General features: G+C 40.8%; 1 protein-coding gene across 1 annotated transcript in view; it reads right to left on the reverse strand.

Moving 5' to 3' along the window:
* The window catches only part of arsb (arylsulfatase B), a 235,442-nt gene that overhangs the window by 191,143 nt on the left and 19,986 nt on the right, over nt 1-24,313 (reverse strand). The window contains exon 4 of the mRNA XM_028805715.2: nt 23,917-24,124. Coding sequence (XP_028661548.2) covers nt 23,917-24,124 — 208 coding nt within the window. The remainder of the gene's footprint in view (nt 1-23,916; nt 24,125-24,313) is intronic.

Here is a 24,313-nt window from a genome sequence, read left to right on the forward strand (position 1 = left end):
CAGAATTCACTGCGCCACCGCTGTCAGCAGTTCCATCATCAGTGAAGAGAAGTGTGCCAGGACCTGTGGCAGTCATACATGCCCAAGCAATAACCACCATGTTTAACAGATGAGGTGGTCTGCTTTGGGCAGTTCCTTTTTGTCTCCACACTTTGCTCTCACCATCACTCTGATGAGGTTCATCTTTGTCTCGTCTGTCCACAAGACCTTTTTCCAGAACTCTGTAGGGTTTTTAAAGTCCTTTTCACAAACTCTAATCTGGCCACCCTGTTTTTATGGCTAACTAGTGGTTCACATCTTGTAGTGTGGCCACTGTATTTCTCTTCATGGAGTCTTCTCTGACACACACACATCTGCATCCTGAAGACTGTTTCTCACCACCGTGAGGATTCTCCTGTCATTAGCAGTGGAGGTCTTCTTGGCCTACCAGTTCCTTTGTGATTACTGAGCTCACCAGTGTGTTCTTTCTTCTTAATGATATTCCATACAGTTGATTTAGGTCATCCTAAGCTTTTACTGATGTCTCTAATGGTTTTACTCTCGTTTTTCAGCCTTATAATGGCTTCTTTGACTTTCATTGGCACAGCTCGTGTCCTCCTGTTGAACAATGGCAACAACTGACTCCAAAGGGTAGAAGCAGGCCGAGGTATCTTATGAAGCCATGAAACACACCTGCGTCACTAATCATCCCAAACATTATGGTGCCCTGAAATGGGGAGTCCATGTAGAAAAAGTGTTGTCATTTCTACATGATGGGGACCAAAATGTATGCAGATACAGTTAAATGAATGTCTGCAATGTGTACTTTAATCATGTCTGAAATGTTTCATTTGTGATTTTAAACTGTGGAGCAGAGGGGTAAATCAAGGATAAAAGGGCCTTTGTCCAAAACATCATGGAGGGCACTGTAGGTATGCAAAATAGGTATCATTCATCCACCCATTCATCTTCCAAGCTGTCTTTATCCTGAGTAGGGTTGTAGAGAAGCTGCAGCCCATCACAGCAAGCACAGGGCACAGGGCAGGAACAATCTCTGGACAGAGCGCCAAGTCCATCGCAGGGTGACATACATCACCAAGCCCAAGCTCCACGTAGAGAGATGTGAACCGTGGCCTGCTTGTTGCGAGGCAGCGGCGCTCCCACTGTGCCACCCTATATATGGATTAGATTTACCAAATCAAACACTTCCTATGGAATAAGCAACACTTGCTTTTGATCAGTGCAGTGAAAGAATTATACTGCACTAATGGAATGTGTAGCCACAAAAAGACCCTGCACCAAATAAAATTTGCAGCATTAAAACATGAAGAGAATGGATGTAAAGATAACAGTTACAAGTGCTCTTCTTTTATTTTTAGATAATGCCTTGTTTGTAAAATGTTGTGCAATGGAGATAAATGATGGTTCTGATCAAGAGAGCAGGGTTAAGGCTAGTGTTAAGCTAGCCTGGGTGGTCTGCTTGTCATTTTGCAGGCAGAGACCCCACACATCTGGGCTTTGTTACAAATGAGCACAGTGCAGCAGACAATGAGGCTCAGCTCACTGGCTTGGGTCAAAGCAACTCCTACAGATTAAAAACAAGCCGTAATTATAGGTGGGAAATGCAACCTTCCAGAGTCACAAAAGGCATACAAAAAATAAATAAGTAAGGCTTCTTGCTGCATATAGAGAAGGGCAAGGCAAATGATTTGTTACACATTGTCCTTACATCTGAGACCACCCTCACCTCTTGGGAAAAGGAATTCGTTTCTATGGGTGCAGAGAGAATTTTATCAAAGAGAACATGTGCCTCTAGATAAAAGCGTCCATTGTCTGTTACAAAAAGAAAATCTGAGGATTCACAGCTGATTTTATTTTGTAACATTTACTGCTTTTTTACCTTTAAGAACATTAAAACACACACACACACACGTGTACATACACCAAATTAAATTAAAAGCATTATATCAATAATTCCATCACATCCTATGCAGGGCAGGTTTTTTGCCTTGTGCTTCACACTCCTGGAGTAGACACCAGCCCTCCATGCCACCCTGAATTAGATTACAGACTTTGAGAATGTTACGTTTATGCTCATGATGTGCAAATGCACTATTTAAATCTTTAATTTTTCACAATGACCTTTACTGATTGATATTTTAAAACCTGATTGCTTTTCAATAGCATCTGGATTAAGACCCTCAAGGGCCCCCTTACCTGATCTCACTACCCCAGTAGGCATAAGCATATACTCAGATTATGAACACCACATACAGTATGTTGTCACTCATGCGTGTCAGGGGGTCATCCACCAGGCTCATCTGAGGTATGTACTACCACCCCAAGTCAAGAGGGGGCGCTGACGCTAACCTTATCCTCTTCTGTTCCCTCCATAGTCCTTAGAAGACGCCCAGTGGAGATATCTGAGTCCGTCCCTTCCGGTCCCCTGGATCCCCAAAAGGAGGCATCACTCAATACAAGAGCGCACCACAGAACGGAGCTCCTAACCCAGTGACTAAAACGGGCATTCCCAAGCCGAGAGGGGTTCCCAACCATAAGCAAACCCTTTTTTTTTTTTTTGTTCATTGCTAGTGCCACCAAGTGCATATTTTGTTTACAGTTTTCATTTGATTAAACAAGGGCGACCAGGCTGGCGCTCCAACATTCCTACTTGTGGACCTGCAAACCTTCCATCAACCATAAATTAGGGACAGGGACTGAAGTAGAAAAAAAAATCCTAAACTTTACAGTCGTTATTTTTACCGTAACCCTTTTTTGTTTATTTGTGCAACATCACATCCGCAGGAGATCAGCTTTCTTCTGGTAGCGCAGTTACTGAACATCAATTTAAGATTTAATCCACTTGTGAGGTCAAAACTGGAGTACCATGTGCAGTTCTGGTCGCCACGTTACCAGAAAGACAAAGCAGCTCTTGAAGCTGTGCAGTGGAGATCAACCAGGTGCATCATGGGACTTAAGGACATGTGCTACTGTGACAGACTCAGAGAATTAAACCTGCTTCGTCTCAATCAGAGGAGACTGCATGAGAACCTAACCCAAGCATAAAAAATTCTCAGATTATTGGTAAAGCAGATCCAGTAGAATTTTATCAACACTGAATTAGATACTCGATGACATCGGTAGAAATTAAGGAGAAGAGCATTTAGGACTGAAGCTAGGTAGAACTTCTTTATTTAAACAGTTATATTGTAGAAGGGTGTTGTACTGTGTTAACCATTATGTCAAGCAAAATGACACCTTTTATTGGCTAACTGAACAGATTACTATATGCAAGCTATCGAGGCAGTTGAAGCCCCTTCTTCAAATTTTTCAGGTGCTACAACTGGCCTGAAGAAGGGGCTTGAGCAGGCTCAGAAGCTGCATATTGTAATCTGTTCAGTTAACCAATACAAGGTGTTGTTTTGCTTGACTTCTCAAAAGAGTTATGGGAGAATGGAACAAATTACCGAGATAATGGAGTTGATGCGGAAGCCATGACCATCTCTAAGAAGTATCTGGATGAGATATTGGGACAGCTTAGCTATTAAATAATCAAATGGGCTTGATGGACTGAATTGTCTCTTCTTGTTTGTGACATTTCTTATGTTCAATTTTTAAAAGGACAAAAAGGTTATATAGTATATAACGGAGTATTCTGGGTTTGCATATTTGCATCTAATAAAATAAATGAGGGCTCATTCAGGTTTGGCGTTGTTTGGTGCATCTTACTTCCTGCAGTGGCCTTGTTTCCTCCACATTGCTGCTCATGTCCATGTCAATGCTACGTGACGCCACAGAATCGGACTGCACATTGCTGCTAGAAGAGGAGGCATTAGCCTTCTGCTCACCTGAATGTCTGGAAGGTCAGCCTTATTAGACTCAACCGCGGTATGACGGCTTATTCAAATAATCGCTTTGGTTTGTTTTTTTTTTTTTTAAATGTCAGGTATAGTTGTCATCAAAAACAGTTTTTCAATTTATATGTTATTTTTGCTGCACCCAATTGTACATGAGGACTTTTCATTTTTGCAGTATGGTAATACAACAAAAGTTGTATTAAATCTCATAATGATGACCTATTAGACATCTACTCTGAACGTGTCCCACCAATATCAACTAACCAGTACTCATCTTTTTCTTTTAAGTGCTTTTTAATCAGGTGTGATTGGTCAGATTTATAATTGTGAGGATCAAAGTGGGGTTGAGGTGTCTGCTGGATAGCGGATTGCTGCAAGTGTCTGTACTGTGGTGACAAGGCGGACTTTTCTGGTTATTTTTCTCACATATCCCAATTCCCCTTTGTGATTAGGTGAACACCCAAGCCACCCTGATGGTACATCTGGCCGTGATGGAACATATTAACATCATCAAGTTTTATTCACAGGAACTGATTATTGTTCCTAAGTTTATTCGATAAAACATTTCCGTTTTTTTTTTACACAGTATTCTTTATTACTGTGGACCCCACTGTAACATAATAGTCGGAAAAAACAAGTATGAAAAATGCATAAAGTGTCACCCAATCCACTATAAGCAATGGTGAACTCTAAAATAAGAAAGCAGAGCAGCAAGGCCAAATCCGTCAGCTCAGCAAAGCTCACTCTTGGCATCCAAATGAATCATTTTTCTGTGATTGTGTACGGCGGAGGTCACAAACTCTCGACCTTTCACTTTGCAGGGGCTTTTTTACTTCTTTCCACCTGGGCTGTGAAGTTAATTAATTGGTTCCAGAGACTTGACCAAATGGATAAATTTAACAGTAATGTAAGTGTAATTAGAAAAACATTTCACGGGTAATAAAGCGAGAGTTGAGAAGGTTTTTTATTCTACTTTTTTAATTGAAAGCAGCATAAGGAGAGGGGAAAAAAGTTAAGTCTGAGCTGAACAAGAAAGGTTACATCAATGAAATCAACAAAGAGCTTTAAACTGGAATGAGTTTCGAAGATCTGGTATAACTATGAGGTCAGGGGTATGTGACCCCTGGGATTGCTCAACTGAAATGTCATCTAATGTTGCAGCTTCTACTTAAACTACTCTTTGTGAAAATATGGCCTCGGCTCTCCATTCAAAATGTAATTTTCTAACATTTGCTCACATTCTCCAAGATATTAAGCATAGGATAAATAAACTCCCTGAAAGCTTACATCCCAGAGAATTCTAAAAGTGGTAACACATGGCCTCTGGTTGCCATCCCAAATCTTTTCTAAGGTTTACTTATATTCTGTTCGGACAGTTTGTGTGTGTCATTAGGTGGTGAAGAGGTGAGAGAGAGATAATCAGCCAATCAGAGACAGGGGATGATCAGGAGGTAGAATGACTGGACCGTGACGGGCACTTTAGTCAGGACATCGGGTAACATTCTACTCTTTACTCTTTTTTATGACCACACAAAGTCAGACCCTCAGTTTTACGTCTCATCCAAAGGATGACACCATTTTTATGGCACAGCGTCCCTATCACTGCACTGGGGCATTGCGATCCACATTTAGACATATTATACAGTATACATATACTGTACATTAATTAACCCTTTCTGAAAAATGACGTCAGTCATGCTGACACTGGTTAATGATGCCCTGGCACAAGGTTTTAGTGGTCAAGGTTCAGTTCTCAGCCTGGTTATCAAATTTTCGTCATCATCACTCGGCTTCCCTTATACATTTAAAGCTCCACAAGTGAGATTCATGCAGAAAACCTGAATTCCAGTACTGGAGGGCCACTGCTGTCACAGATTATTTGTGCCAACTGATTTCTACAGCTGGTGTCACACTACACGACTTCTCCATTTTATGTCAGTTGTAGCCTTTATTTATATAATCATAGAGAGTTGCTGCACAAGCCTCTGACCACAGTCATGTAGTGTGGCAAACCTAGCGACTCTGTGACTCGTCCTGACAAAATCAAACCTGTTTCAGTCAAAGGCCGGGTTCCATTACTAAACAGAGAAGACTGCAGACATCCTGGCTAAATTAAACAATTTCTACATCAGCTATCACTGGACATAGGTCAAACTGTTTTTAAAGTATATGAGAATAAGTACTGGACCAAACTGGTCCAAAACATAAGGCCTGGAGCTTGTAACAAGATAAAGACAAAGCTTGAAAAAGATAGTTCCATTTTTTCAGAAGTTACATAGGTCACTGCATTCAGGGTGGAAATCTCACAATCTCTTCTCCTTTCGGCTACATCTCTCCTTGACTTTTACATCATTTTCTACAACACCGACTGCCTTCATGTCCTCCCTCTCCAAATCCATAAACCTTCCCTTTGTCCGTCCTCTTTTCCTCTTGCCTAGCAACATTTGCTTCCTGATGAATCAATCATCTCTTCTCTGCATGTGCCCAAACCATCTCAGTCTAGCCCCTCTCACTTGGTCACCAAACTGTCATCCCTGAGTTGTCCCTTTAATATACTCATTACAAATCTTGTCTACCCTTGTTACTCCGAGTGAAAATCATAGCATCTTCAGCTCTGCTACTTTGCCTCCTAACTTTTCGTCAGTGCCATCGTCTCCAAACCATACAATATACAGTTTTGTAAAAACCTTCCCTTTCAGATACTCTTCTATCACAAATCACTTCTGCCACTCAGAGTGGACATCTCAGAATCGACTTCTTGTAAATTTTTTGTATCTTTGCTAGGATGTACTCCTCCAAGGGCTCTACTGTGCACAATGCGAATAACCTCATACTTTTACAAAGAAAACTAATTTTAAGACATGAAAATCAATTTTGATTTTTACACACACCGAATCCATGTTAAAATCAACTTTTCATAATGTTTTGAAGTTTATAAAATCGGAATCTGAACTTAACTTGATAGCAAATTTTTGATCTGGCTGATCTTACCATACCTGGAAAGTACCTTGTACCAAGTAAATCTGGAAAATGAAAATAGTGCTCAAACACGAAGCCTCTTCCCACAATATTGCACTTTTGAATTGAAGACCCACCTCTCCCTTTCATTCACTGGTCAAGAGTCCTGTTTTCAATTTAAAAGCACAATTCAAAAGTATGAATGAATGCCTGTTTGCAGATGATACAATATTCTAACAAAATATATATGCGTTTTGAACATTGTAAGCATACAACTGGATGACTTGACACATTGATTATACAACACAAGTAATATTATGAGATTTTTACCATTATTTTTTTATATTGTTTGCTATTCTGCAGTGTTGGTCACTATTGGGTCCTGTTCTATCAGAAACATTGCTATTTACTGTCACGGTTGTGGGCATGGGAGACAGTTTAATGCTCTAGTGATGGCAATTACCTACCGAGCCAGGGGTTGGCATCTAATGGTGTCTTTCTTCCTCCCTCTGCAGGACAGAAGACTAACAGCAGCTCCACTGCTGACGTCATTTCTATTGTCCACCCCCCTGGTTCCACCCCTTAATGCCGGGTTCCTTTAAAACGTCTGACGTGACCAATTCTGCTCTAAACTCAGATCTGAAAAGACGTCCTTTCAATGTTGCTGAGTGACTGTATAACCGGGATCCGGCCATCTTGTTCTCAGTTCTGTTCTGAAATTGCGTCTGGAAAGACGTCACCTCAAATGATTGCGTGCTGCATTATTGTGCATTCATTCAAATTATATGGAGTCCACAAGGTGGTGCCCCAACTATTTCACTTTGTTTTGTCTCCTTTTGGTATTACTCTTTGTATGAGATTAAAAGTTCTTCTTGGCCACCATTACAAACTACACTGGGGTAAGAAACATATATTTTATTTTAATTTCATTAGATAGATAGATAGATAGATAGATAGATAGATAGATAGATAGATAGATAGATAGATAGATAGATAGATAGATAGATAGATAGATAGATAGATAGATAGATAGATAGATAGATAGATAGATAGATAGATAGATAGATAGATAGATACTTTATTAATCCCAAGGGGAAATTCACATACTCCAGCAGCAGCATACTGATACAAAAAACAATATTAAATTAAAGAGTAATAAAAATGCAGGTAAAAACAGACAATAACTTTGTATAATGTTAACGTTTACCCCACCGGGTGGAACTGAAGAGTCGCATAGCTTGGGGGAGAATCGATCTCCTCAGTCTGTCAGTGGAGTAGGACAGTGACAGCAGTTTACCAAGTCTCCATTTTGTTTTCTGGTGCATGCCTGCATTTTTGAGCCTGTAATCAGCATGCAATGATCCGATGTTAGGGGAATGGCTTTCAGCAGGTGCGCGATGACTGCTTCATTAATGCAATGATATAAACATCAGCGTCAATTAAACAATCTTCATCTGAGATTACAGATGGTAACAAGAGATTGGTGCTTTGGTTTATGATCTTCTGGTACTGAAAACTTTAGCAGTTCTTTGTAGACTTTAAGTTTGGTTCACATTTGGTCTCTGGCAACAATTAATTTGAATTCCTGGTTTCAGCTCTTTCTGTGGTTTTTAAAAATATGCATAGATTTGCACATGAAAGTATGCTTGTGCCAAAAAACAGGATAACACGCATGTCAAAAAAATTAATAAAACGTGGCAAATGAACATTTCTATGCAATTTCCCCTTCAGAAATCACAGTTATCTTGTACATGTGTACATGTGAACACACTACAACTCTGCCTGGTTTCCACCCTTAAATGGCCATATATGGACTATGCTAATCAACCTCATACATATGTAATCACAGCACTGCAGACTTTCGATAGCTGGTAGAGCAGCCTCCCAGATGATGACTCCAGAGACCACCACCTGCATTTATTTATTCCTATGGTACATTACATACCTAAACGTGCAAGAGCATGCACGGCATTATAGCGCCTCTCTTTTGCATTCGGGGAAAGGCGTAAGGCACCAGCATCTGAGCTGGTAGTCACTATCATGTGGCACATGCAGTGACATGACTGTTGTTAAAATGAATAGTATAGGTCATATGAAAAAATGAGGGCTCGGCCAGTTACCTTAACAACACAGTACTGTCAGCAAGTTGTCTGCCAAAGCTACTTTGTCCCAAAATAAATGAATCATAGTCTTATCTTGACATCATAGGAAACTTGTACGTTACTGGAATGTCACTGTTTATGGTTAACAAAGCCAACTTCATTCTCGCTTGGTGCCCTTATTGCAATACAAAAGTAGTCAATTTCTTTGATTATGTCAGGAAAATTGGTCACTGTTGCAAACTGTCTCTTTATGTATTCAAAAACATATTACATTTTTATGTATGTACTCTCATACGACATGGAAACTGAATGCAGCACCTCGTCAATCAGTTAATGGCTTCCAGCGCACCAGGCATGATGGAGTCAAAGCTTAAAACTGAACTGCCAATACTGATGCTCTGTGCAAGAGAGGACAGAGCCGACTATACTTCCTTAGAAGGCTGGAGTCCTTCAACATCTGCAATAAGATGCTGCAGGTGTTCTATCAGACGGTTGTGGCGAGCGCCTCTTCTATGCAGTGGTGTGCTGGGGAGGCAGCATAAAGAAAAGGGACGCTTCACGCCTGGATAAACTGGTGAGGAAGGCAGGCTCTATTGTAGGCATGGAGTTGGACAGTTTGACATCCATGGCAGAGCAACGGCCGCTGAGCAGGCTCCTGTCAATCATGGAGAATCCACTGCATCCACTAAACAGTGTCATCTCCAGACAGAGGAGCAGCTTCAGCGACAGACAGACTGCTGTCACTGTCCTGCTCCACTGACAGACTGAGGAGATCGTTCCTCCCCCACACTATGCGACTCTTCAGTTCCACTCAGGGTGGTACACGTTAACATTATACTAAGATATTGTCTGTCTGTATACCTGCATTGTTATCACTCTTTAGTTTAATATTGTCTTTATCAGTATGCTGCTGCTGGAGTATGTGAATTTGTCCTTGGGATTAATAAAGTATCTATCTATCTATCTATCTATCTATCTTAGCCGAGATCTCCCTGAGCTTTTGGCCAGTTCCCTGAGAAGTGAATACAGGTAGTCAATATAAACTGATAAAATAAAGTTAAGCTGTATAAATACACAGCATAAAAAGGAACTAAAATAGAGTCTGTACGTCACATTCAACACATTTTAAGTCTAACATTTTTGTCACATTATAATAACGACTCAGTGATATTAATTAGTCATCATTTAGCTGGTTTGGCTGCATTTTCCTGCTTGATCAAAAGTGTCGCCATTGCCTAGTTTCTCCACAATAGTGCACAGGAATGGGTCAGAGTTGCCGTTGTGACCAGTTGGGGGCACTGCAGCACCGCAAACCTCAGACACCACCACACAAACACAGGTCCCAGGTACAAATGAATAATTTATTAAAAATAATACCTTAACGAGCCTTCTTCCTACACACACACACATACACGTGTCCTCATTGTTTCTCTTTTTCCTCTCCTCCACACCTCCAGGTGAGCTTTGTCCTCCTTCCACCCGACTCCAACTCGCCTGGATGAAGGCCAGTGGCTCCTTTTTATCTTGGCCCAGCAGTATTTCCAATGCCAACTGGGGTCAGGGGTCAATTGGAGGTCCCAAATACCATGGAACACGGCTCCTAATAACACCCCCCAGGTGGCACCCAAGGGCCCCAACAGGGAAGCTCTATGATACTATAACTCCCAACATACCCTGCAGGTGTCCACTGGTGTACCTGATTCCAGTATTGCTGCCACCTAGCAGTTTCATGTAGCTTAAAGAATTCAGCTCCTCCTGTCCTTCCTTCAAGCTGGCCTCCCAGCCAGGTAATGTTCATCCATCTAATCCCACCGGGATACCAGTGTACCCGCTCTTCAGATGGCATCCTATGCCCAGATCCTTGTGTAGGTGGGGACCCGCCTACCTCGTTTTGTGCCTGTTTGCCACCTGGGCCTCCCGGCCATGTACAAGAAGGGAGTTTATTCTGGCAGTGACGCCAGTCCCTGCTTGCCATCTATTACACCGTACATATACACAACTTCTCTCATCAAGTTTTTTTGTATAAATCCAGAGGTTTCAGACATCTTTTTGTGCATACACAAGTTTTATAGATCTGACCCTTAGTTCTTTTGTAAATCTAAATCAGCTCAGCTTTGTGCTGGCAGAACAAGAGTGGGTTTTATTTTTATATGAAATGTCAGACAGATACTCACTGCAGTCAGAGCTGTTGAAGCACAAGTGTCCATCAGACTCTTGAAACTTTACTTTGCTTCATTTCAGTTTTGATTGCTTGTTACTAAATGACATGTAAATAGCAAGACAGTTAATAATGGACATTCAAAAACTGAAGACGCACACTTACAATGCAGCTGCCCACATGTCTGGAAATATCTGTTGACCTTTTTGCTTCACTGACTGCACCTATCATTTATACAAATATTACATCTAAACCATCCTAAAAATCAGCTTCATATCCAGTGTCATGGGATCCTAAAAAGGCAGAGCAACTGCATCCCTACAGATGAAACTTTATCCATCAATATAAGTTTGCCAGACTAGTCAGGATGATCATACAATGGCCTCAGCTTTCAGGAGCTGAAAGTCACAGCTCTTTAAGGCCGCAGCAGCTGTATTTGTGTTACAAATCCCTCAGCTGCCGGACGGCATGCCCCCCAAATGCTGTGAAAGCACCAGTCATACCCCAATTCCCCTCAGGATTTCTCTATCCTCTCATATGCAGCTGTCTGAAGACTATTTTAGTGCTAAGGAATTTTAAATGGTAGAGCATAATGTCTGAGCAACCAAAGGGATGGAAATGTGATAAGAAATTAGTGATTAATTAGGCTTATCAATTGGCAACTCTTAGTTGGCCTGGCATAAAAGAGTGACAGTGCTCAGTGATGAACAGACATCCAGTGCTGTTATGAAGCGATTCTGGTTTTCAAAAATTTTTATGGGCTTTTTCATTATATTTTGCTTTTTGCACCTGTCTTGGGTTTTGTCACATGGTGATTCCAAATCCATCAACAGCTTTGGATGTATTAATTATATAAAGAAGTTAAAGTTACACTCGGCCCTTGCAATTCGCAGGTTTACGATTTGCAGATCTGCCTGTTTATGGGTTTGTACTCAGTAATTAAATGGAAAATAAGTAGTAACCAGGAAAGGTTTTATTCCCACAATGCTGTATGTTTCAATTAAAGGCAGGACTCTCCACCAATGAATGAAATGGAGAGGCAGAACTTCAAGTTCACAGCATTGTGGGAATGACATCTTTCCTGTTTACTATGAACCGTACCATTCCAGGAGGTAACTCTTAATAATATTTTAGGAAGAAATGCACACAGTTTGCACATTTTGACAGTACAAATGGATATGGAACACGAATTAACAAGAGAATTTTTATTCTTTTTACCATGGACATTTTTCACATCGTTTGTCATTGTCCAGAATTAGTCACTGCCGGGTGCCGTTGACTTTGAGTATTTAAGATTTACTTTCTCTACAAAAACATGAAATTAATTCCATGAGGGAAGTAACATTTAAAAAAAATAGACGAATGAACAAACATAGCATTTAAGGAGACCAAGCCATGTTACACAGCAATGTAACCTTAACAGACAAAACGTGATACACATTGTGTGTGTTGGCCAGCATTGTCTGACAGCTTCTAAAATATTTACTTTGTAAATGACTCTAGCATGTCATTTAAAACGCACATTACAAAGTTGTCCAAATCATATTTCTTCCATCTTAAAAATACCTGGGAAATTAAGGTGCTTTCTAATTAAACAGGATTCTGAGAAATTAATGCATTCATTTAAATACTTTTAGGACTGACTCATGCAATGCTATGTTCACTTTATGTTCAATTTGTTCTTTATACAGTCTCCAGTTAATCCAAAATGCTGCTGCAAGAATTATTAGAAGAACAAGAAAATATGAACACATAACTCCAGTTCTTAAATCCTTACACTGGCTTCCGGTTAAGTTTAGGGCAGATTTCAAAATCCTCCTTTTAACATATACTGTAAAACCTTAAATGGCCAAGGCCCTGCTTACTTACCTGAACTTATCATGACTTACAAATCAGAACGTACATTAAGATCTCAAGACACTGGTCTTCTTACGATTCCAAGAATTACTAAAATAACAGTGGGAGGTCGAGCTTTTAGTTACAGGGCTCCTAAACTGTGGAATGGTCTGCCTGCTACTATAAGAGATGCCCCTTCAGTCTCAGGTTTCAAATCCCGGCTGAAGACTCACTACTTCAGTTTAGCACACCCTGACTAGAGCTGCTGATTAACTGTACAGACTGCATCTCTGTTGTTAGTCATTAGCACTAAAACATAAGTAACATGATAGTTATAATTTGTTATTAACCCTCACCTATTCTGTTTCTCTTCTCGGTACTCAAATGTGGCACTTGGTGCCACTGCCCACTTGCCAAGTTGTTTTGCCTGCCTAAGGTAAAATCATCTCTTATGGAGGATCACAGGAATCGTCAGGTAGTGGGGTTCTTTCATCGGACTGGCTGGCCCATCACTGTCTCAGCTGTGGAATGGCCAATAGGGGGAGGCAGCTTGATGGCTGAGGTCTCCAGGACTGTAAACAAGTTCAAATCGTATTATTTAATATCATCTACTGTTGAATTCTGCTCTGTACTTGTAATATTTCTATTGCACTATTGTATTGTATTGAGGATTACTTGTGTTCCCTTCTGTGTATTGTATTGTATTGACCCCTTTTTTTTGACATCCATTGAACGCCCAACCTACTTTGAACTGCCTTTCCCAAAGTTCTTCCATTTTTTCCCCCCACAAGGGTTTATTTAGGAGTTTCTCCTTGTCTTCTTAGTGAGTCAAGGATGGGGGCTGTCAAGAGGCAGGGCCTGTTAAAGCCCACTGTTTTGTTCTTTTGTTTTGTTCTTTTATTTCACCGTATACAATTTCTTGTATTAGGAATTTGTTAGTTTTCGCATACCCCTTGGGGTCAGAGCACAGGGTCAGCCATTGTACAACGCCCCTGGAGCAATTGAAGGTTAAGGGCCTTGCTCAAGGGCCCAGCAGAGTAGGATCTCTTCTGGCAGTGAAGGAGATTCAAACCGGCAACCTTCTGGATCCTTAGCCTCAGAGCCTATTGCCTATTGTGCCACTTCTTTTGTGATTTTAGGCTATACAAAAATAAATTGTATTGTATTGTATTGTATTATGGTGATTTGTTGAGCCCATTTACTTTTATGTGCTTTTTTAAGAATGTTGAAAACTCTAATGTCTCATAGAGGACACAGATTGGCTGGCATCTCAGTCGGGAAGCCTTTCTAATGAATGGGTGGAGGGATGCAGCCTCCCGGAGCTATGTGCTCTCCCAGTGTGATAGGAGGGAGTAACCCTTTGGTGGATCGCTCATGTGCACACCTCTAGTCCCAACTCGAGGCCCTGCTGGGTTTCTTGGGAGCCACCATGGGGTGCTGCGGGGACGTACTGCAGTTTGTTAAGAACAAACTTTGGAACACTGTAAAATAAGGCATTACAGTAGCTTACCCAAGTTATAATAAAAGCATGGGCTAAACATTCAGCGTCTGCCAAGATCAAACATGGCCAAAGTCGGGCTAAATTCCTTAAATGGCAAAATAAAGTTTTTACTAAGTTATTAACATATGGGACAAATGGCAAAGAGGAATCAAATGCAACACCCAGGTTTCTAACTACAGCAGAAGCCTGAACATGGATCTGAGACTTACCCCCAGTCAAAAGTATTTCAGTTTCTTCACTATTTAATTTTTTTAAAAAACAGACATCAGCCATAACTTGGCATCATCATCAAACAATAAGATCAGGAAATGGAATAAATGTGGATATTTTTTGAAAATACAGTATTAGGATATCATCAGCATAACAGTGATGATCCAGGCAATGTGTACTAACTATCTGACATCAATGAAGCAGAAGAATATTAAATAGTAGAGGCCCCAAAATGGAACCTTGTGGGACACCCTGAATAACACGTGCCACAGGGGATTTATGAGGTCCCAGTACAACAAACCTCTGCTTGTTCAATAAAAATAGATTTAAACCAATCTAAAACAGTGCCTCTAATACACAGGAATGACTGAAAACGTTCAAGAAGTATTGTATGACAGACCTGAGGTCCAATGAAATAAGTACGCCCATAGCCCCCGAGTCAGCAGTCATCAGCAGATCATGAGCCAACTCTACCAGAACTATCTCTGTGCTGTGACCAGAGCGAAATCCAGACTGAAATGGATTACATGCATGCAAGCCTGCAGTTGTACAGCTTCAACACGATCCAGAACTTCAGAAAGATAAGGAAGTTGAGAAATAGGCCTGTAATTAACTAAACAATCGGTATTTAGGCCGACTTTCTTCAGCACAGATCTAGCAGCAGCAGTTTTCAGAATGGAAGGTACAAATCCCGAAGATAGAGAACTAATAATATGATTTGTTATAAGAGGACAAATTACAGGTAGACATTGTTTTATAAGTGATGTAGGCATAGGGTCCATAGGAGATGAAGATGGTTTACAATGGTTAAATCACTTAATAACAGAAGTAGAATCAACACAATGGTAAGTAGAGAAACAAGTAACTTGCTTATTAATAGACAACTAAGTTTGAGAAAAATGATAAAGTTCAGGTTTGACAGCATTGTCACTGTTTTCCTTATTCAATTCCAAATTAAGGACTGCATTTCTGTCCATAAAGAAAGGTAGGAAATTCAAACAAAGTCCTGGACTGAAGAAAGCTACAGATTTATCATGAGCTTGGGTAAGTTTATTAACCTTTTTAGCATTAGACCCGAGCATCACTAGGGCTGTAAAAACAGTGCTTAAAGTGTTAGTTCTGAGCGCCACTCAGGCAACGGTACAGACACGTCTCACATAAGGCCCAAGAATCACGTCACGTCACTCGCACATGTGCAGTGTGCTGCTGTTCATATTATTATTATTATTATTAGTAGTAGTAGTAGTAGTAGTAGTAGTAGTAGTAGTAGTAGTAGTAGTAGTAGTATTATCAATACTATACTTTCTACACTTCTGACTTTGTACTTTTCATGTTTTTCAGGTTTTACAGTATAAAGATGAGATTTAATAAAAATGTTTTTTTTTTGGAGAAAAAATGTAATCCTAAGGAGGTTAAAGGCAGAGAATAAAAACTTTACCAGATGCAATTAATTCTGAAATGCAGGAGTTCCTTGCAGAGCTTGTTGTAAGCTTGTTGGTGTGCTCTGAATGCCTCACAAACTCCACTTTTTGTTTTCTACAGAGATGCTCAAGTTGGTGTCTATGGGTGTGTTTCTACTGGTCTTCATGGAGTGGAGATTACGATTATACCAAGGAGAAGAATGGGTAAAACTAACAATAATTTTTTGTAATGTCAGGGTGGTTCCGCCTCCTAGGGCTTTAACTACAAAACACAGGAAACATAAGTAAACTTAATGAGACAGTACACAATCAATAAAAAAATCTAATTAATGGGAATACAATAAAAATATGAAAAATACTAATATAAAGTAGGGATGTCAAAAGTATCAAAGTATCATTAAGCATCGATTTTAACATTTTAAAATGACTTCAATACTAATTTTTTCATTGTCGATTCTACAGTCTGCATTATGAATTCACTTTCAGATCACCATGTCTAGAGTTGCAGCCCCATTTTCATCCACTCACAGGTGTTAATAAGATGGCAACTTCAGCAGTGATGGAGCTTTCACCAGCACACTGACTTGACAAAGATGGCAGTCAGAGTGGCATCTGGAAATACTTTGGCTATGTGGCAAATGGGGGTGGAAAACCACAAAATGCCTGCAAACCTGCAGACGAGATTTGCTACTGCACAATACCAACTAAAGGGGCTAACACAACCAATTTAGAAAAATATTTGAAGGACCAATACGTGAGTCAATACAAAGAATTTCAAGAGGTATCTTATTTCTGAATTATAGAAACATTAATAAGTATAAACTTGTAAAGTGTTGTGTTTGAGGAGGGACGTGACTTATTTTTTTCTACAGTTAGTTAAACATTAAATGCATCAAGACAGTGGTCTTCAATCATCTTTACCTCCAGGCCAGTTTTATGCTGTGTTGTTCACTCACAGGTAACAGTCTTTTAACACTACGGCTCCTTCACTGCCTCGATTTTTAAATCCTCATCACAAAATGTGCTGCCATCACACGCTACTTTAATTAATTACGTGCAATTTTAAAATTATATTTCATCACATTTACTATATAATGTAAGGCACTATAACAATTGTACAAATGGTGGCAAGACTCCTCCGCGTGCTCATCCACTTTCAGCTGTGCTTCAGAGTGTGCGTTTAGTACGTCGGGGCTCATTTGTAACCCCAGAAAAGCACACAGCAGCCTCACAGACGAGCACATCGACATATTGGTCTTTCTTGCAAAAACTGTGGGTGTTAAAGACATCGCAGTTTATTTACACCAAAGTGTAACAAGCATTGTTTGCATTCATGCTAAGCCTTTGCATGTGTTAGTGGCCTATTTATGTGTTGCTCTTCTGAGCAATTATTTACAAAAGCACCACATTAATGTTCTTTTTTACTTGAATGCTTCATTTAATGGTTAATATTTTATGTCTGTTGTTTACAAAAAATTGTAATACTTTTCTAATTAACATTTGCGGACATTTGTAACATTTCATTGTTCTAACTTAGTGACCCCCAAAGTTCAGGCAAAAAGACAGTTTCCCCTTGCGGATTAACAAAGTACATCAAATACAGTACATAAATCAAATAACAGGTTTTTTTTTCGCATCAATGTAAAGAAACAGTTGACTGGATTTAAATTATTTATAAAACTTTACTCTTACCTTTTACAGAAGGTTGCACTACTTCAAGTACTTGCATTTAAGGACTAAAGTTTATATTATGTTTTCATCAATGTAAAGATTTGAATGCATACAGAATTGCAATGTATTAACTGCTTTATTGAGATACATAATATACTGTACTGGGTATTGAAAATAGCACTGAATTTTCAATACTTTTTTCTTAGTAATGTATCGAAGTTCGAAATTCTGGTATTGTGACGGCCCTAATATAAAGACGGCAGCAACAACAATAAAACACATTGTCATATAAGCATATCGGAGGATCTCTTCACAGGCTCGATCGAGGTAGGCGATAACCCGTCAGGGCGAGAGGGGGCGCTGTCACTAAATCTCCTTTTCCTTCTCTCCCTGCAGCATCGAAAGACCGGCCAGTGAGGGCACTTAGCTCCGCCCCTTCCAGGTCACACGCCATAAACAGAAGGAGATGTCATTCCACACTGACAGTAGCTGCCAGATGGAGCTCCAAGGACAAACCCTTTCCCTTACAAAAAGCCGAAGTGCTTAGTGTTTTGTTTTTGTGTCTGAGTGGCTTTTACTTTCCCTTTTGCCCAAGAGCGCTCTTTAAGGACTAAAGAAAAAGACAATCGTATTAAAATGGAACAACCCAGTTGGTGTCCCAACTCTCTGTTGTTGCCTGCCTGTCATTCCTGCTGCCAGCCACAATATAAACATTTGTTAATACATTAATTAAACAGAAATACAGATGATTATTAATACTGTGATATGGACGCTGTATAGCGCCCGACCCAACACAGACTCACACTGAGGCACGTGTAAAACACCAAGAACTTTCATTTTCTTCACCTGTGGGCGCACGTCTTCCCCGTGACCAATAGGCAATACACAGTCCCAAGCACACAAATAACAAAAGCACTTTCTCTTCCTCCTTGGCGGCACCACCACTTCTCCCAAGCAACCTCGTCCTCCTCCACCCGACTCTGGCCCCTGAGTTGTGTCTGCAGGCTCCTTTTGTAGCCCTAACGGACGTGTCCAGGTGGTCATTGGCCTAATTAGGCTGCACTTCCGGGTGTGGCTGCATTCCAGCCCACAGAGGCTCGTTAAGCAGTGCAGCTCCTCCGGGGGGTGGCCACAGAGCCCAACAGGTCTGAGTCCTGAAGTCCCATACCTGTGGCCCCGATGTAACCCAGGAGGGCTGCCACCACCTGTTCCGGGGGACGTAGTGTGCATCCCATGGCTGCTCCCCCAGATCCAGTGTTGAAGGGGCGTCCCAGTCACCCGTCACAATACATAACAGCCATGAGACAAATCCTGAGCGTCCACCCCGTGCTGGTCATTGTCTGCACACTGAGAGCTGCTCACAAGTTTTCTTTAAACAATTGTGTGTGATTTTGACTATTTTATAACTAACCTGGCATGATAAAAGTGAGTATCCTATAATGGACTGGCATCCACTCTGAAGTTGGATCCTGCGCTGTAGCTAAACTCTGAAGTGGATTAAGCAGATTTTAAGATGGATGTGTGGAGTTATAAAAAAGGACAGATTAAGAAATGAGACAATCAGAGGCACAACAAAAGTGTAAGAGATAACTAAGTACAGGAAAGGAGACTGAAGTGGTACAGACATGTGATGAAGAGAGACAAGGAATATGTGGGCAGAACAGTGATGGGAATGGAAGTACAGGTGAAGAGAAAGTGAGGGAGACCAAAGCGGAGGTGAATGGACAAAGTAAAAGAGGATTTGAAGGAAAAGGGTCTGACTGTGGAGGGGGTGCACCGAGCTGTATGGAGAAGACTGATAAGGCACTTTGACCCCACACAGTAGTGGGAAAAGATGAAGAAGAAGGATAAAGCAGATTTTAAAAAATGGATACTGTACATTGATATCATTCCTTATACAGAAAGCACATACTGTTTTAAAATGAAGAAAGCCAACGTGTATTTAATTATTAAGCTTATGGTAAATTGTCACCGAGTGAGACGCTGTAAACTTCAAGTGCCAAACCAAGCTACATTTTTTAATAACTAAAGTTAAATGCCTTAACTAAATGGCTACATTCCATTTTGCATATCATTTCTTACAGGAATTATGTATTTATGGTTCAATTCTTTTCACATGACACTGAAAGTTCCAAAAAAAATCACCTAACAAAAATACTGACTCTGTTAAAAAATACTGGGACATCGCACCATGACATTTGGAGCTGGTTAGCAACTGTTAAGAGCGTGGAATTGGCTTTCACACTGGAAACTATTTCTGAATCCCCAGGATTTTCTACTTGTGGCTTTTTGAGCCAATTTTTTTTTTGGGCCATCTGGAATAAAGTATAATTTTACCACTTTAATAAACACAACTGAAGTTATATTATCTATTTATTTAAACTATATTGATTGTACCTTTCACAACAAATATCTACCAGGAATCAAATTACCTGCCCTAACAATATTTGTAACAACAACAATTTTAAACATTGCACACAAATTCAGCAAATAGCCATGCAAGGCACCCCAAGGCATGCTGGTTAAGTTCGTCTCCACTATACCTGTAATTGAGCATTTTGGCACGCCATCCTGGGTTTCCTGCCTTGTACCAGATGCAGTCAGGACAGTCTTTGCTTCTTAAGGCACCTGTCACATTATATATATATATATTCATTGCATTCGTAGTCTGTGTCACAATCTGATTGTATGGGTGGTTACCTACCAGGTAACGCTTGTGGTTGGTCAGCAAGTCGGCTAACATCCGCCACGGTGCCCTCATTTCAGTTGCGAGAAGCAGATCATAGAATGGTTGATTTGCCTCTGGCGCTGACGTCCGAGGTTCAATTCCCCGAGAGGGGGGTGCATTGAGTGTGTACGCCTGATGAGCCCAGAATTAGGGCGAAACACGTGTTCCGTACTCTTTGCATTATTTGACAGTAAACTACTTCAACCATTCTATGATCTGCTTCTAGCAACTGAAGTGAGGGCACCGTGGCAGATGTTAGCTGACTTGCTGACCAACCACAAGCACTACCTGGTAGGTAACCACCCATACAATCAGATTGTGACACAGACTATGAATGCCGTGAATGTAATTACCCCGATCTACATGCTGTCAAATGAATGAACCACACGCCGTGGCGCAACATTAGAGGCTTCGCCTCTGGCGCTGATGTCCGAGGTTCAATTCCCCGAGAGGGGGGTGCAGTGAGTGTGTACGCCTGATGAGCCCAGAATTAGGGTGAAACATGTGTCGCGTACACTTTGCATTATTTGACAGTAAACTATTTCAACCATATATATATATATATATATATATAATTATATACTAGCCATCTGCCGCAGCTCCGAAGTGTAACAGGACAGTGAGGAGGGCCCTGTCCAACTCCCCACTCCTGACGTTACGCTTCCCCTCCCCTCAGCCTGCAGCCTCTGTCTCGGATTAACACAAATATATCGCTCCTACAAGTGAACTATGATTCTTAGCGCAATGAGAGAAGTCGCAAAATCAACTGGAATGTTCAAGTAAATTCTAGAAAAAAGCCGATCTAAATCCATTAAGTAGTTCTCTCGTTCACTAACTAAGCGGATGTAAGATACACCCCGAGGCTGGCGTGTGAGTGAGGACAGCAGCGTCCCCCTCCCCTCAGCCCGCTACGTGTCTCTCGGATTGATGCAAATAAAACAGTACCACAAGCAAACTATGATACTTAGCACAATGAATGAAGATCGCAAAATCAACCGGAATGTTCAAGTAAATTCTAGAAAAAAGCCTGATCTAAATCCGCTACGCAGTTCTCTTGTGGAAACCAGACAGACAGACAGACGTTGGATTTTATATATTGTAGCGGACGGCTGGGGTACCATGCCCGGCCGGGACGCCCCTTCTGCATATGGTCCGGGGGAACAGAAATGGGCTGCACAATATCTCCCCCAGGTCGCTGGATGGCAGCCCCCCTGGGTTGCAGTGGTGCTTCAGACTCCCGTTGGACTTCACAGGAGTTGGACTTGGTTACAGCCCTGTTGGGATCCGAGGGTGCATCCAAGGAATGCTGCAGCAGCTGCTGATCCCTCTTGGGCAGGTTTTCTGCCTGAAGTAGGTCAACGAGCACCTGGAGCACTTCCGGGGTGTTATAAAGGGAGCCAGCAGTCATTATTCCGGGAGCCAGAGTTGGGAGGAGTGGAGGAAGAAAAGAGACTTATTTGTTTTGGTGCTTTATTTTGTGTGTGGGACTGTGTTATACTTCAGGGACACGGGGAAGACGTGGACCACCAGGTGAAGAGAAGAAATAAAAGTTTACTTGTTTAATTAAGTGTGCCTCTGGTGTCAGTCTCTGTCGGGTCCAGCATCAATATAGCACCTTTGTCACAATATATATAAATGATCTATGATTCCAGCTAAAGTCATGGGGGCGGACTCTGTGTGCAAGGACACTGACACCCAATGAGCACTCACCCAGACATACCTGGATAAGCAGGTTAAGAAACTTTAATTGAATGATGGAGGCTAAAGTTAAAAAAGCAAAAGGTTTACAGGTTAATGTAAATGTAAGTTAAATATTCTTCCGTCTTCTGGTTGCGCTGCAGATTTCAATATTAAACATGATATCAATTAATTAAGCATACATCTTTACAACTACAATGTTTTAATTTATATATCACCTTTCATTTTGTGCCTAAAGCATCAACTTCCACAATCAGAATGTCAACAGCCTTTAAGCACAAAGAGCTACTCTAAAAATCCCTGGTGTGCCTCTCAAATGTTTGTCTTTATGTTATGAATAACAGGCTAGGAGGAAGGCCTTTGCCATTTTAGACGACTGCCCCCCAAGCCCTCTATCCCCCAGTATGATGAAGGTCCCCTGTGTTTCATAATGTTCATAACTAACAGGCACTGGTCCTCCATTGTATCAGAGGTCTTTAAGCCTATAACCGTTTATTTGACTGTTATTACCTCTTTACTGACCACTCCATCGGTGACTATTTTTATTAGCAGGCCTGTCCATACGTCTGTCCACTCAGCAGCATTTTACACAGTACAGCAGCCTTAAATTACCTGTCTCTGAGAGACTAAAGAATTATATTATGGTGCTGCACAATGCAACTCTTACAGAGAGACAGCGTATTGTCAGAAATGGCCACTAGGTAGCACTCATGTTCTTGGATGAGGATTTCACTGAAGGCCATTCATAAATAACTGCTTTACTTCTGTTGGACATTCTTGGCTGCAGAGATAATACGCTGTGCACGATGGTAGCAGAAGGCGAAACCTCCTACTTCATTAGAAATCAATTTGCCAAAATCCATAAGGAGCACCATTAAACAAAGTACGTAATAATGAATGCACATAACACTTCTAAAAAGCAATGATCAGTCCTCAGTAGTGGTTTAAAAAAACTGATAAATTATTACATTCCAAATATATTATTTTACATTTTTTATGCCACTATATTACTCTAACTTTTTTTTTTCATTTTCATGATACTACTTGAACAGACTATGGTCCCCACACTCCTGAAACAGACAAAGCAGTTTTAGAAAAATGAAAGACTGAACTTAAACCTATAAAGCAAGGTGGGATGAACGTCGGCCCTGGAGGGCTGCAGGTTTTTGTTCCAACCCAGCTGCTTAATTAGAAAACAGTACTTGCTAATGACAGGTCTTATTTAATATCAATTATTAGTGTTTTATCTCGACAACATCAAGTCATTCTTAAAACGTAGCTTTTTGTTTCCTTTGTAATGATATCCAAATGATTTGTGCCTGAAAACAGTTGTTGTAACTTTAATCTCTTCAGTTTCCTTTTGAGTGTTTTATTAAACCAAACTGTGCATGATGAATACACACAGGTGTACTCGGAAACAAGCCAAACGGAGAACTGTTGGTACCTTTGGTCATTTGCGTCTTATTGCTAATAAGGAGCCATGAAAACAGTGAATGCAGCTTTTTAAGACTAAAAGAAGTAATTAAGGGTTCAAACTCATAACAAGCGAGACAACTAAAATGAAACAGAATTCATCAGCAATTAATGACTTTTCATGAAGTAATTGGGTTGGAACAAAAATCTGCAGCCACTGTGAAATCCTAAATAACAAATCAATTAATTGAAGTTGATTAGCAACAAAAACTGGTCACTAGTTAAGACAATGGCTTGACTGAAAACCTGCAGCCACTGCGGCCCTCCAGGATTGGAGTTGGGCAGCCTTGCTATAGAGGAGATAAAAACCAGAAAGTGAAGTACCTGTAGAAAAAATCAGCACCGTATTCTCCCAGAGCTTGTTTATATGCAGAGCCTCAGTGATGTTGCCCACCGCTTCATCCATAGCAGACACCATGCCCGCAAAATGCCGCCTGTGTCCATCCTTGATGAATGTGTACTGCTCCAGATATCGCTCTGGCACTTGCAGGGGGCTGTGAACAGCTTGGAATGCAACGTATAGGAACAGCGGCTAAGAAAGAAATAAAGAAGTCACATCAACCGGCCATAAGAAACTGAACAAAGATAATGAAAGGTGATATGCAGCTGCTGCTTCTCTGGACCAGCACCCTGGGCTCCACGTCTTCTGATCTGTGTGGGGTCTGCATGTTCTTCCCTGGTCTCACATCATTAATGGGGTGCTGTTGTTTTTTTTTTTTTA

This window comes from Erpetoichthys calabaricus, chromosome 7, assembly GCF_900747795.2.
Source record: "Erpetoichthys calabaricus chromosome 7, fErpCal1.3, whole genome shotgun sequence".
In the NCBI taxonomy this organism is placed as follows: Eukaryota; Metazoa; Chordata; class Cladistia; order Polypteriformes; family Polypteridae; genus Erpetoichthys; species Erpetoichthys calabaricus.